Source organism: Tenrec ecaudatus, chromosome 4, assembly GCF_050624435.1.
Source record: "Tenrec ecaudatus isolate mTenEca1 chromosome 4, mTenEca1.hap1, whole genome shotgun sequence".
Lineage (NCBI taxonomy): Eukaryota > Metazoa > Chordata > Mammalia > Afrosoricida > Tenrecidae > Tenrec > Tenrec ecaudatus.
Genome location: NC_134533.1, coordinates 124,615,888 through 124,631,481, shown reverse-complemented (window position 1 = coordinate 124,631,481; position 15,594 = coordinate 124,615,888). Strand labels below are relative to the sequence as shown.

The window sequence follows — 15,594 nt, the reverse complement described above, 5'->3', positions numbered from 1 at the left end:
CAGGTTTGAATATTTAAGGACTTGTCAATTTACCAAGGAGACCTGTGGAATAGTGGTTATGGGTTAGACCTAACTACAAGGTCAGCAGTTTGAAACCACCAGTCACACTGCTGGAGAAAGATGCAGTTTTTAAAATTCTGGTTAAGAGGTACAATCTTGGAAATCAATTACAGGGATCTACATATAACCTCCTGCCTGGGTCACGGGCGACAGAAGAGTAGGTGAAGGGAGACATCGGACAGTGTAAGTTATAACAAAATAATAATTTATAAATTATCAAGGGTTCGTGAGGGAGGGGGTAGTGAGGAGGGAGGGGGAAAAGTGAGGAGCTGATGCCAGGAGGCTTAAGTGGAGAGCAAATGTGAGAATGATGAGAGTAAGGAATGTACAAATGTGCTTTATACAATTGATGTATGTATGGATTGTGATAAGAGTTGCATAAGCCCCCAATAAAATGATTAAAAAAAAAAGTGAGTCTCAGAAACCCACGGGGCAGTTCTGCTCAGTCTTGTCATTTGGAATCAACTGGATGGCAGTGAGTTGTTTTTTTAAAAATTTATCACAGCATAATTTCATTCCATGCTTTATGTGGTCTCAAATATAAATCAGGTGATTTGAGCTGACAGGATGAGATGAGGTGGATTCGGAGAAAAAAGGAGGAGGTTGCGTTGCACTTGCTGGACTTCAGGTGGATGTCCTCAGAATGAATTTACTGCCCGTCTCAGCTTTGTGCACTGGCACTGGGGATCCCTGCTCTACGCTCAGGTTTGGCCCGAGTTTAATCTTCCAACCAAGCGGGGCACTGAGTGCTTGCGACTTTTGCTCTCACTAGCTGACCTCAGGCCCACAGAAGCTGGGGGTCACAGGCCTCCCGCGGGGCAGGCAGGACCCCGCCCCTTCCACTGTTGCCACACCCCTCACTCGTCCGCACGAGAGGCTTCTCCCAGACTGCAGCTCCTCGACCCGACCACCGCTCAGGGTTCCCCTCCCCCACCCCCCGAAAGCCCCGCCTCAGGAGGCGCGTCCTCACTCCCGCAGTACGGGCCTCTGGTTGCCCCGCCTGGCCGGCAGCACGGGAGGCGCGTGGGGCGGGACTCTACGCGATGACGTCGCGGGCGTACGCGGTGACGCTCCGCGTCCCGGTTACTCAGCGGAGCCTTGGCGGCCGGACTTCGCGGCCCGGTGGCAAAGCCGTCAGCTGCGATCGGCGGTTAACGGCCCGGCCGCCCCTGGGACGGCGCTTGTTCCCGCGGCGGGCTCTCCGGGCTTCTGCTTCTCGCCGCTGCTCAGTGAGTTTGCGGGTGCCCGGGCGCGGGTGGCCGGGCGGTGGGGGCGCTCTGCCGTGTTTATGTTATTGTGCGGCCGCAGCCTCCTCAGCCGACACCGCCTGCGCGAGTGGGGGTGGGCAGGCGGTGCGGGGGCGGGCGGAGGCGCGGCGGGGGCGGTGCGGGGACAATGGCTGGAGGTGGGCGGGGGCTGAGCTGGGACGCGGGCGGGCCTGAGGCAGCCCTCGCCCGAAGCCTGCTCTCCCGAGCTCCGCCCGCTGCCCGCCAGCTGCTGCTCGCCTTCGAGCTCGCGTCCGGCCCCCGCGCAGGGAGGTGAAAATGGAGGCAGTGGGGGCGGGGGGCGAGGGGCAAGTTCTGAAACACCCCAGGGAAGGTGGGACCGGAGCGCCTCCACACCCGGCGTCCCCAGTGGGCGACCGGAGTACTCTCCCTCCCCTGGCTCCGGTGGGTGCCCACGGGGGCCGTGGCTTGTACCTCAGTGGCTTCTTTGTGCTAATGTTCCTGGTGAACACAGCGCCGGGAAGAGCGGTGAGACTAGGCAAGCCCGAAGACTGCGTGGGGGCACGTGGCCTCTCTACACTGGGCCGGAGCTCCCGTGGTCACTGCGCATTTAGGTCTCGCTGAGGGTTACTCTGTGGTGGTCTACTCACCTTTTTCACCTTACACTCCCATCTCTTTGTCTTCCACTTGCATCCCTGGTTCATAGATGGTAGCACCAAGTCCTTCTAAAGGACTGATTGGCACTTTTCGTTGTCATCTTCCAAAATTTCCCCCGTCAGGTCTGTACGGATCCTTTAATTGTGTTGACTCCATGCAATCCGACAATATCCAGGACTTAGTCTTTTAACCCTTGAAATTTAGTGAGCTTTCAAGTAACCTTCCAGAATGTCAATCGTTTTGAATCAGGCATCTGTCGAATTCCTTTTTGGCACTTAGAAGATGTATTTCATTCATTCGTTAGTTCGCTCGCGCAAGCTCCCTTGCAGTGTACAGAGATTGGTTTGAAGGTAAAGATAGATATCTTTTAATACATAAAGGTGTCTTCAAGTGAAATACATTGTATCTTTAAATGAGATGATTGATGATGTAAGTGATACAAGGGTAAGGTAAAAAAGTATCGCTAGTAGGGGTCCAGTTCTTAGATGAAAAGGTTTTATACTGTCTCTGTGACCAGTGAATGGATGGCTGCAGATAAGATCTCCCAGTAATACACTTTATCTTAGTCTCCGTACTTAGGTACCATACTTTCAGAAAATGTATGGTATGGTGCCATGGGAAAAAAAGGATTTGAGGTCCAGGCTAATACCAGATTTTAACAAACATTAAGTGGCCATCTTCCCAAAAGTGTTAGGCCTGGTCGACTAGAGAAGCAAAACCAATGACACACACATATCTGTATGAGAGATCTTTGTATCAAGAGTTAATTATACATCAAGCAAACATCCCAGCCCAGTCTAGAACAAGTCAATAAGTCCGATACTAGCCCATAAAGTCGTCTTAAGACTCACACAGCCACATGCAGTGATGCAGAGTACAGGGAGATCACAGGCTGGTGGATGCATAGTTGTGTGGATCCAGAGGCGGCATCTCTAGCATCTCTCAGAGGGACTTGACAGCAAGAAGTTGAAGCAGGGAGAAAGAGAGGGAGGTTCCCAGGACCCTCCTTATGAGTCCATGCCTACAAGGAGGCCTCATACTGTCACCTGATTGCCAGACTGGTCTCCACCCCTACACTTTTTATTTATCAAATTGACACGAGATTCTGTAACTACCACACCACATAGTTGAAGCTCCACAACAGAGCAGTTTTTAGATGGATCAAGCTTTTAAAAGAAAAGTCAGGAAGCCATCAGAGATGAGGCCAGGGAGTGAAGAAATGGACAGAAGTTTAGAAACTGGTGGGGAAATACCATAGTTAGATACCAGTGATGTGATATCTACTGATACTGTGATTACACATGGTTTGGCATTTTCAGTTTTAAGCCAACACCTTGACCTGAGCAAACTTTTGGATCTATGGCTGCCAACAACATTGCAAGATCAGCTAGCTCAAAGGGGATCTTGCCATCAGTCTTTTAAGCTAGATCCAAAGCTAAGTAAGATAGTTTTGTGGACTGATGGAATGATTTGTGGATCATAAGAAGAAGGTCCAGTCAAACCAATGGCTTCCAAAGAGATCTGCTGGGCCTTAAAATCAAGGTCAATTTAGAAGGTTATGGTGACTTTTTTTGAGTCTTGATAATTTTTTTTAAAAGGACACAAGATGATCATGGGATTATTATGAAGAAGTGAGAAAATTCAAAATTGTATTGGTGAGAAAAAGCCCAGGAAAGTTATGTAGAGGAATTTTTTCCCCCATTACAAGTACCTTAATTACAAGTACCTTAATGACTAACAAGATCTGTCTTAGAGGAGTTTTTTGGTAAACTTTACCCATCCACCCTACACCCCTGATATCGCCTCTTTGGGCTTTTTGTTTTCCATATTCCAAGAACATTTAAATAAATATGATCGAGTTCCTTGATAATATAAAAATTGCTTGTGTTATTCTGGGTAGACTAGAGAAGCAAATCCAGGGAGACTCATGTTTGTAAGAGAGAACTTTATATCAAAGAGTAATTGTATATTGAGAAAACATCCCAGCCCAGTCCAGATTAAGCCCATAAGTCCGATATTAGCCCATATGTTTGATACTAGTCCAGACATTCTTCTTCAGACTCAAACGCAGCCATGCAATGATGTCAAATACCGGAAGATCACAAGCCAGTGGCTGGAAAGTCTTATAGATCCAGTGGCAGTGGAAGCATTTCAGCGCCGACGTGAGTCTCCATGTGGTTCCTTCAGCTCCAGGGCTCCATCAGCATAGCTCCGTGTGGCTTGTCAGCAGGAAGAAGCAGGGAGAGTATGTTTGGCCTCCAGTGAGCCATATAGCTCCATAGCACCTCCAATTGAGGTCAACAAGCTGCGACCTGATTGACCTGCTAGATTCCACCCCTTGACTCTTTTAAGCAAGTTGAACTGAACTTATGTAACTACCACACTACTGTTCTGACATGGTGTTAAGTAAGGAGCCTTGGTGGCACAGTGGATTAAGTGTTGGGTTGCAAACTACATAGTCAGCTTTTCAAACCCATCAATTACTCTTCCGTACTTTTGGATTGCTATGAGTCAGAATAAACTTGGTAGCAATGGATGGGTGTATGTAAATGTGTGCAACACATCTTTTATTGAAAATTATTATTTGAAGTGAGCTTATTTTTGTCATCTGATACAAAGTAGAATAACAAAATTAGAAAAAGATACTTTATTAAGTGATGAAAATTTGAAATACTGTTGTTTACTGCTTTTCCTAATTATAGCAGATTCCAATTAAAATTTGGTGATAAAATCCTTTGGCAATAGCTCATAGGCTAAAAAATAACAAGTTTTTTTGTTTCGCTTTTCTAAAAATAATTAAAATAATTGAAATAAAATTATCCCACACCATAAAATTTGACTTTCTCAAAGGTACAATGTTAGTGGTTTTTAGAGTATTAACAAAGTTGAAAATTGATCACCACTACCTAATCCCAGAACATTTTCATCACCCTATTAAATCATTTCTCCAAATCCAATCAAACCCACTATTGGTAAATTGAATCTGACTCATAACTCTAAAAGGCAGAATTAAACCACTCCACAGCATGCTCTGTAAATCTTTTTTTTTGCTCTGTAAATCTTAATGGAAGAAAGCGGCCTCATCTTTATCCCATGGAGCAGCTGGTGAATTCAAACCATTGTTCTTTAGTAAACAGTAGAATTTCAAACTCACTATACCACCAATAAGGAGCCCTGGTAGTATAGTAGTTACTAACTGGGCTGCTAACAGCAAGATTTGAAGTTTGAAAACACCAAGATCAGCATTTTAAAAACACCAAAGCTTTCTGCTCCGGTAACGAGGTACAGTATTGGAAACTTACAGGGACAGTGCTACCCTGCCCTATAGTCAGAATTGACTCTATGACCCTGAGTTTTGGTACCTGCAGGGCTCCTAGTTACTTTCCACTCCCCTCTAAATGCTGTTGTGAAGAAGAGATAGTACTGATGTTGTTAATGGACATATTCCATTGATGAGTTTGAGAAGGGCTCTGTTTAAGTGTCCTGGCAGACTAGGAAGCTGTAGTCTTTATATTCCTTTGCATCATAGATTCTCAGATATATTTGGCCTACTGCCCCTTTTCGGGAGCCCTGGTGGTGTAGTAGCAATGAAATGGGCTGCTAACCACCAGTTTATCAGTTAAAAAACCACCAGCAGCTCGTTGGAATAAAGATGAGCTTTTTACTCCCATAAAGAGTTAGAGTCTTGGAAGCCCATAGGGGCAGTTCTACCTTGTCCTATAGGGTTACTATGGTCAGAACTTAGCCAGTGGCAGTGAATTTGGTTTGGTCCCTCCCACTTTTCAGAAGAAACAGTGCCCCTTCCCACTCCAACAATTAAAATCATTTATACTGTAGCGTTTTATTCATGATAAAGAGTAGTTATCTGCATTTGCAGGCCCCTCCCCCCCATTTGAACCAGCACCCTCCCTCCCGCCCCTGGAGCGGGGGTGTTGCCCACTTTGAAAACTACTGCTTTAGATCCTATGGAAAAATGCAACTTGGAAATGAAATAGGGAAAGGCTGTATTATATCCAAGTTAATAAGATTAGAAACTTAACTACTTAGTGTCTAATATTATGGAAATGATTTTGTGAGGATATGCTGCTCAGTGAAACAACTTGAAGTAATTTGTTGTTAAGTGACAACCCCCCCTTCCCGCCCCCCCCCCAACTATCCTGTTAGTTTCCTTTGCCTGTAAGTTGGGTTTTTACCTATTTGAGTCATCTAGATAGTTGAAATGCATTAGTGCATATGTAGAAATATTAAACAATGTCTGACCATTGGGATATCAAGGGTCTCTGATCAAGATAGTATGGTAGTAACCATTCTGATTCATATAGTACAAGGAAATAGTTATACGGTAATCACATAATGTTAGACATGAATCATTTGCCTATTTAGTGAGCTGTGATACTTGGTGTCTTAGTAATGAGCTCTGTATCTGAGCATTTAAAAGCTGTGTGTGTGTATTTAATGCAGGGTAAAATGAACTTTGATTTTAGAGATTAATTCTGATTCAGTAGAATTTATTGCCAAAAACATGATTAACCAAACCCAAACCTGTGGCTGTTGCATAGATTCATACTCCTGGATGACCATGTATTTACAATGAAGCTCCTCTGGAGGGTTTTCTTGGCTGTCATTTTTATAGAAGCAGTGCACTAGCCCTTTCTTCATGAAGTCAGGTGATTTCAGTGATATTGATAGAAGATGGCTCTATCACTCAGGCACTAGATGCAAGGTCACATCTCAGTTCTGCCCTCTGTACTATGTCAGCAACAAGCTTTGGAACTTAGGTAAATTGCTTTACCTTTCCGGTTTTAGGAGTGAAAATTGAGGCTGTTTGAAAGCTTCCTTTTGGAAGGTTTGTTTCCTAGGTAGGTGGTTCTTCAAAAATCATGTTGTTGCTGCTAGGTGCCATCGAGATGGATCCAACCACATTGACCCTGTGCACCACAGAATAGAAACACTGCTCAGTCCTGCTTCCTCCTCAGAATTGTTCCTATGCCTGAGCCCATTGATACGTTTGTGTCAGTCCATCTTGAGTACCTTTCGCCTTAGCATTGCCCTAACACATTGCATGATGTCCTCCTCCAGGGACTGGTCTCTCCTGCAAGTATTTCCAGAGTATGTAAGACTTCTTACCATCCTTGCTTCTAAGGAGCACACTGGTCTTTCTTCCAATACGGATCGGTAGAATCATACTGGGACAAAAAGAATTGTTGTTGGTGATAAACTGACTTCTATGCCAAGAATAGCCGTGAAAGTTAGACTTTTCTAATTTTAAGAAACAAAAATTTTAAGTTGGATATTTTAATAATATTCAGACTAATAAAGCAAATAATAAAAGATTTACCACAAGCTAAGAGATATTATTCATTTCCACACCGCCATTTTTATTACAGCTGGACTAGTTTCTTACAGAGGCTTTGTAAAAATATGTAAGCATAAAGAGTTCATTAGCCTCAAAAGGTTTATGATAGAGATAAGAAATGGAGTTGAAGCCAGTTTGGCCTTCTCTGGCTTCTATAGAGAGAAGAATCCAATTTTCTCCAGCCCAATGCTGATTCTAACAAGGCACTGGTTTGGCAAGCCTTCATTCTCCAACTTCCTTTACTCTGACACTAACCATCTTGACACACTGTTTCTTGTCTGGGTTCAATAATTCAGTGCAGTGGCCATACGGAATCCATAGACAACAGGCACAGTTATGTGAGTGTATTAGGGAACACAACAATACAGTCGTGTGTAATGGTTTACTTGTTGGGCTGCTAACCACAACATCAGTCATTTGAACCCTCCAGCTTCTCTGTGGGAGAAAGATAAAGTTTCTGCTCCTGTAAAGATTTATAGCCTTGGAGACCCAAAGACATAGTTCTGTCCTGTCCTGTAAGTTCGCTGTGAGTCCGAATTGTCTCAAAGGCAGTGAGTTGTTTTGAACTGGTTTCAAGTCAGGGTCAGAGACATTGAGGAGATAGTTCATTTGTCTTCAGTGCCTTTCCTTAGCTGTGCTTGCAGGAATGGTTCTCTGTATAGTCCTCTGCATTTTAAAAGATACCCCAATAATCAGAGTCAGACTTGGTAGATAAGCTACAAAAAGCAAATTGTCATAGTCATCTCTTTGAATATTTGGTTAGAGTTGAAGCTGGGGGGTGGTACAGATTAGTCAAAATCCCAATGGCATTCTTGGTGTGTTTGACAAGAGGTATCAAAATAATTAGAATGTTGCTGTTTCCTAAGAGCTGGTAATTGGGGCAGAAATCCAACCTTTCCAAATTGTTTGAAAGAGCAGTGCTGACGCAGATTCCATTCTGATCAACCAAAGAGGAGATAAAGGAAAGCTACTGGAACCTGTGTAAGGCAATCAGAGAAAGAAAAACTCAAATCGTTTCCACTAAGATAAGTGATAGGAAAGAAACGACTGCACCTTTTTCACAGGCAGAAAACTTGTGAAACCTGGAAAAACAAGACAGCGTAGTCAGATTCTGGCTGTCATAGGCTTCACTGTATAGCTCTCCCTAGGACTTGAGAAAGGATCACGTTCTAGCAAAACAAAAACCAAACCATTGGGCGTTTTGTGTTATTTTTAAACTAAAAATTGAAATGAGAATTTAAACTTTAAAAAAAATTGGGCTTAATACATATGTCCTATCATTCCATCATTCAGTCACACCAAGCAGTATTGTACACTTGCTACCACAGTCCATTTCCAAACATTCTTTCCCTTCTGGGACTTCTTGACCTGGGTTCCCTTTTACACCCACTCCCATTCTATCTCCCCCACCCCAAACCCTTATTCGACTTGCTGTCCGCATAGACTCATCAATCCTGGGTTTCATCCATTAAAAACAGGAAAACATATGTAACACAAATTCAAGAGGGTCACCCCAATGACTAGAGATCTGAGAGAAACCCCAATATGAACAAACAAAAATAAAATGTAGAAAACCATGTCCAGCCTCACGTACATCAGAGTAGGGATCAACTAACAGGATGCTAGCGGTTCCAGACAGGTGTAGAATTTTGATCTTCTATAGTCATCTCTCCAATGCACTCTTACCTGGTAACCACTTCCATCCTATCTATTATGGGTAGAGAGAAATCTCCGGAGGCTTATTTCCTTTGTAGACTCCCACTGTCATCCATCGCCTTCTGCAAACCAGATTCTCAATTTAGGCTCTGATATTGTGTCCTCCTTTGACTTCTGATTATATGATTTAGAATCCTTAGGTGACTGATGCTGGTGGTGTTCTTCCTTGTGAGGTTAGTTGACATCTCCTTGACAAGGCAGCTTGTTTGGAGACAAGCTTAAAAGGTTTTATTTATGTCTTGACTATGTAGTACTCATTTTGATTCAAAATCCCAAAGCTTTAAAAAAGACATACATGAAAGTAAAAAGTCTGCTTTCTATTCTTTAGTTACCCAGTTCTTATACTTATGAATCCTTCCAGAGATGATTTATGTGTTTGCAAGTAAATGTAAATATGCTGGAGTCTCTGGGTGGTTCAATGGCTGAACATACAACTGGGTACTAGTCACAAAGGCTGGTGGTTTCAACCCTTTCAGAGGTGCCTTGAAGACATGTCAGGAGATCTGGTTCTGGAATATCAGCCCTGAAAACTGTGTGGCAATTTTGTGAACACATTGGGCACAGAGTTCAAACCGATTTAATGGCATTTTACAATAGCAACAGTTCCTCAGTAATTGATTTAGAAGAGTTTCTAGGTGGTGCAACTGTTAATGTACCTTGGCTGCTAACTGCACTGTTCGAAGTCCTAGTTCACCTAGAGCTGCCTTGCAAAAAAAGGCCCTGGGGATCCACCTCTGGAACCTCGGCCATTGAAAACATTTTGAAGCACAGCTCTATAACACGTGGGGTTGCTAAGATTTATCATCTACTTGATGGTAACTAATTTTTTAGAGTCTCTAGATGGTGCCAATAGTTAGGTACGTATTATTACCTGAAAGGTTCGCACTGTGAATCAAACCAGAGGTGCTTATGAAGACAGGCCTAGTGATTGAAAGCATAGGAAACAGTTCTACCCTGCATACATGAGGTTGCCCTGAGCCAGAACTGACGTTTTGTTTGGATTGTAGAAAAGTAATACAGTGTGTCTACTGTATTACTATCACTGCCCCCTCCCATAGCACTGTATTTTCCTAAAATTCTGCTTTTTTGGCTAGGTCTGATAATTCATTGCAGTGGTTACACAACTCACAAATGATGCTCACTCATATGGGGTTTATTGGGGGGAAGTTAACAGTTTTCAATTCAGGGGAGAAATGATCTGGAATACAGGTGTTCAGTCAGGACAATTTCTTTTCTCCTGTGTCTGCAAGCAGGCCTCTGTAACCCTCAGTCTTTTTTGGGTACTAAATGTTTTATTATCTGCAGAGGTCAGTGTATATAAAACAATTAACCCTTGTGAAATAGAAATTCATGAAAATTCAGAGAGGTAGATGTTAAGGACTGACACAAGTAGGAGTTTGTATAGTGTGGCACATGTACTGTGAAGACAGGCTTTTGTACAGGCTTCAAATTCAGCTCTCCTTGAATATTCACTGGTTCGTGAAAAGTGGCTTAGGAAACCTTTGAAAGATTCATTTTACTACCCAAATGAACAGACTTTCTGGGGTATAAAGGGATTTGTACTTGAAGATACTCTAGTCATTGGAGGGTCATGTTGAGCATTCTGTAGACAAATTTGTTTCAAATCTGTAGCTGCCTGGGAAACTTGCACATGATTGAGTCTGGCCTCCAACTGGAGCTGCTGAATCACTTCATGGCAGCAATGTTGGAAGAGGGTTAGGCAACTTGTTTCTGGGTTGTTTGTTTGGAGGTGAGTCGGCCTGACCTGACTGCCCCTCAGTCCTCAGGAATGTCCTGTGCCCTGCTTGCTTAATGTTACAAAACTGTCTTTGGCTGTCAGTAATAGCTGAAGGGCATGCTACTCCAATGTAAGCCTCAACCTGATGCCTTTAGCTCCAGCTCTGTTGGTTAACAAAGCCAGAGCTGCCAATTAAGTGCCCAGAGGCACCCCACACCACAAGCCAACCTCCTGCGCTAAAGCACTCCGATTTAGTTGCTCTGTAGGCTGCAAAGTCCACAGCTCTGTCACATGCTCTAGTTCCTAAGTTTGCTGCTACTACTGCTCCTGCCACTGCTTTGGTGTTACAATTGCCTCCTGCATCCAGAAGGTTCAACATGCTGAGATCTCAGGGTTTAGAGGACACGATCCTCTCCTGACTCTTGCTGGTAGTGAAAACCCCTTGCTACTTCTGTGATGCTTCATTTTATACCCAGGAGGATGGCAGTGACAGTGAGTCTTGTTAATAACTCACAATTGAATCCTATCAATGTCTTTCTCCACCTTCTCTTACCCAGCCCCATCAGGAAAAGTCATTTGGTAGAAGTTAGACTATGGTTAGGAAAGTCACGTTAAATAATTCACTGTAATGATATCACATACTAATTTCACATATAAGTAGAATTGAGTTGAAGATAATTAAAATTAATTGTAATAGTCCATTGACAAGGAGGTGCTAGAAATTCAAGCTAGATTTAGTAGAGTTGTAGCATAGGAATATCATTATTGATATCAGATACATCTTGGCTTAAAGCAGAGAAATCAGAGAGCTGTTTATTTGAATTTTATTGACTATGTAAAGGGCATACAACTGTGTGGATTATAGCAAACTATGAATAGCATTGTGAAGAATGTGAATTCCAGAGCACTTCTTTGTGCTCAGGTGGAACTGATAAGAGTAGAACAAGGGAATACTGCAGGGTTTAAAATGAGAAAAGAGGTGTGCCCTGGTGTGTGTTTTTGCTATACTTATTTAATTGTATGCTGAGCAAATGTGGAGTAGAATGTGGCAACACAATTGGAGCAAGTCTTAAGAATCTAATATGCAGACGACACCTTTGCTTGCTTAAATTGAGGAATACTTTTTTTTGGCTGGGTATAGTGTACTTTATTGATGGTACTTGACAAGGTCAGGCTTTCTAAGCCCCTCCCCTTCCTTCAGGGGGTCTGGATGGAATATTCTCAGTGTGTTGGGTGATTGAGTTGGGGGCAAAGACTACCCAGCAGCTGGCAAACTCCCAAATTCATTCTACAAAGCCAGTATAACTTTGATACCCAAACAGGACAAGGATCTCACAAGAATAGAGAGCTACAAACTGCTATCTCTAATGAACATAGATGCAAAATTCCTTAACAGAATATTGGTCAATAGAATACAAAAGTATATGAAACATATCATCCACCATGATCAGGTGGAATGCATTCCAGGGATGAAGGGATGGTTTAGCATCCAAAATCCATCTGATTGGGCTAAGCTAAAAGCAGGCCAGGGTTCCATTTTCCTGCACATCCCTGGAGGTCAACAGTTGCCCCCCTGGAATGAGGAGACTGAGAAATGGCGCCAGGGATGCCTCACTCCCCGATAATTGGACACCCTACCTGCCAGAGCAGATAAACTGCATCTTGGGCCATAAGCCTTACCACTGACCTCCTAGGCCATAAACCTCACTGCTGACATCCTGGGCCATAAACCTTCCCCTGTCAGCATGACCCCCCCCCCCATTCCCCCCTTTTCCTTTAAAAATCCCGGGCCTTCCTGGGCTACTTACATGCCCGGGGGCTCTTTCCCTCTCCCTCTCCCTTCCTGCTACAATAAAACTGTCTCTGACTGCATCTATTTCGTCTTGACTTTGTTCTTGTCCTGTGCCTCAGCTCGTCCTTACACCATCAATATTATTCACCACATTGATAAGAAGAAGCCTAAGAATCACAGCATATCGATAGATATAGATAAAAAACATTTTATAACATTCAACACCTATTCCTAAATTAAGACAGTCAAGAAGATAGGAATGGAAGGAAAATTTCTCCAGCTGATTTTAATCCCTCCTATTTGCCCAGACTGCAGTGAATGGGCTGTGAATCTCTCAACCCTAGGATTTGGGAACCTGTGAATTATTTGTCAATTACAGTCAGTCATATTCAGTCCTTCCTAGCAGACTTAGCACCCTTAACTTTGATTTTTAAAAAAATTTTGGAGCTCCGGACCCGGAAGTAGCGCCCTGGGCCCGAGGCTGTGGAGCCGCTGGGATGGCTGGCGCCGGGGCAGGGGCTGGGGCGCTGGGGCGCGTGGCGGCGCGGCGGCGGGGGTCGAGGCGCGAGCTCGCGACCCGCCGCCCGCACATCGCGCCCATCCTCGGCACCTTCGGCCTGCGGCGCCACCCTCTGCCCGCAGGATGGACGGGGCGGCGGGGGGCCTGGGCTCCGGAGACAGCACCCCGACCACCGAGGCGCTTTTTGTTGCGCTGGGCGCGGGCGTGACAGCGCTCAGCCACCCGCTGCTCTACGTGAAGCTGCTCATCCAGGTGGGCCATGAGCCGATGCCCCCCACCATCGGGACCAACGTCCTGGGGAGGAAGGTCCTCTACCTGCCGAGCTTCTTTACCTACGCCAAGTACATCGTGCAGGTGGACGGGAAGATAGGGCTGTTCCGAGGCCTGAGCCCCCGGCTGATGTCCAATGCGCTCTCCACCGTGACTCGGGGCAGCATGAAGAAGGTTTTCCCTCCGGACGAGATGGAGCAGGTGTCCAACAAGGATGACATGAAGACTTCTCTGAAGAAAGTCGTGAAGGAGACCTCCTACGAGATGATGATGCAGTGCGTGTCCCGCATGCTGGCCCACCCCCTGCACGTCATCTCGATGTGCTGCATGGTCCAGTATGTGGGGCGCGAGGCCAAGTACAGTGGTGTGCTGAGCTCCATTGGGAAGATCTTCAAAGAGGAGGGGCTGCTGGGATTCTTCGTAGGCTTAATTCCTCACCTCCTGGGAGATGTGGTTTTCTTGTGGGGCTGTAACCTGCTGGCCCATTTCATCAATGCCTACCTGGTGGATGACAGCGTGAGTGACACCCCCGGGGGGCTGGGAAACGACCAGAATCCAGGTTCCCAGTTCAGCCAGGCCCTGGCCATCCGGAGCTACACCAAGTTTGTGATGGGGATCGCAGTCAGCATGCTGACCTACCCCTTCTTGCTGGTCGGTGACCTCATGGCTGTGAACAACTGCGGGCTGCAGGCAGGGCTCCCCCCATACTCCCCAGTGTTCAAGTCCTGGATCCACTGCTGGAAGTACCTGAGCATGCAGGGCCAGCTCTTCCGAGGCTCCAGCCTGCTCTTCCGCCGGGTGTCCTCGGGCTCATGCTTTGCCCTCGAGTAACCAGAATCACTCTCAGCAAACCAGCCATGTCGGCACAGCCCAGCCCCCCACCCCTGGACTACCTGCAGAGCAGGCCAGCTTCCCCTAGCAACACTACATGTGCTCCAGCCCAGCAGGGCATCTGTTTCCATATCTGCCGTGTGTCCAGAGATGGGGGGCAGAGGAGGGGTGGACCATGCCCCCCCTGGATGGACTGGGTCACCTGTTAGCCCTGCAGAAGGCGCCCGGGTGGGATTGCCGAGCCTGCCTGGAACAGCGGCCCAGAGAGCAACTGGTGAAGGCCGAGGTTGGATGGCTAACAGGGTCAGATCCTACTCCGACTTGTACCCCAGAGTCAGCCCCACACTCAACCCTCAGCTCAGCTGGAAATCTCCCTCCCGCTTTGTAAGTAAGGCCTGATACCCAGCAACCCCCCCAAGAGGCCTCCATTGTGCCTGGGCCAGGGGCACGTGTTCTGCCTGTTTTCCTCAACACTACCTGTCGGCCGGGAGGGCAGCACCTTGGTGTGGGAAATCCTGGAAGCACTCAGGATTTCCTGATCTGTTGCACCTCCTTCTTACAGGGACGCCCTGTACCCATGGGGTCGGGCTGCCTGTGTGGCCAGGAATATCCTGAAGTCCTGCCAATCAGAGTCTCTGGTTCTGCCCAGTTGGGCAATTCATGATGAAATTGGATCCTTTTGCCCCTCAAATAAACGTACTGTGGTGATTTGGAAAAAAAAAAAAAAAATTTTGTTCGAAGATGGTTTAGCAGAGCCTCCAGCTATGTGGCCATATTGCATCAGTTACATTTAGCTCTTATGTACCTACCTGTGTGTTCTTATGCCTTGGTCACTTTGTGTATACCTCTCTCATACTGTATATTGCCTTTCCTTTCTCTATTTACTTATTTACTGATAGCCATCAACATGTTTCTTCCAGTGTGTAAACCTTTTATAATAGTGGTTTCATATAATGTTTGAAACTTTTTGATTGACTTATTTTATTTACCGTAGTTTGACCTCTTCCAGGTTCATCTAATTTATGTGGCGTTTCATGAATTCATTTTTATTCATTAATATTGTGTGATATTGCATTCTGTGTATGTATATTCCACAGTTTGTGTAATAGTTAATATTTTATGCCAACTTGACTGGACCAAGATTTGCCAGGATTTTGCAGTTAAACTAAGAATCTCACTGCCACTGGGTAAATTTTCACTCATAGCAACCCTACAGGAGAAAGTAGAACTGTTTTCTAGGGTTTTCTAGGCTATAAATCTTTATGGGAGTAGAAACTTCATCTTTTCCCATGGAACAGATGGTGGTTTCAAACTGCTGACCTTATGATTAGCAGCCCAACAACACCAAGGCTTTCTACGTCTCTGTATATACATGTATAGGCTCCATTAGTTTTGTTTCTCTAGAGGATCTAGCCTAAGATAGCTAGT

General features: G+C 45.2%; 2 protein-coding genes across 6 annotated transcripts in view; both read left to right on the top strand.

The window, feature by feature from the left end:
• Nucleotides 1–1,103: 1,103 nt before the first annotated feature.
• On the top strand, nt 1,104–14,896 carry LOC142446035 (mitochondrial carrier homolog 1-like). Its single transcript, XM_075547849.1, is given in 6 exon segments — nt 1,104–1,289; nt 1,369–1,598; nt 10,648–10,730; nt 12,993–13,066; nt 13,069–13,851; nt 13,903–14,896. Coding segments are annotated over 6 exon segments (1,620 nt in total). The 3' UTR covers nt 14,167–14,896.
• MAPK8 (mitogen-activated protein kinase 8) overlaps nt 1,131–15,594 on the top strand; it is a 115,095-nt gene continuing 100,631 nt past the window's right edge. For all 5 annotated transcript variants that reach the window (XM_075546749.1, XM_075546751.1, XM_075546753.1 and 2 more), the window contains exon 1: nt 1,131–1,289. The gene's annotated coding sequence lies outside the window, so the exon portion shown is untranslated. The remainder of the gene's footprint in view (nt 1,290–15,594) is intronic.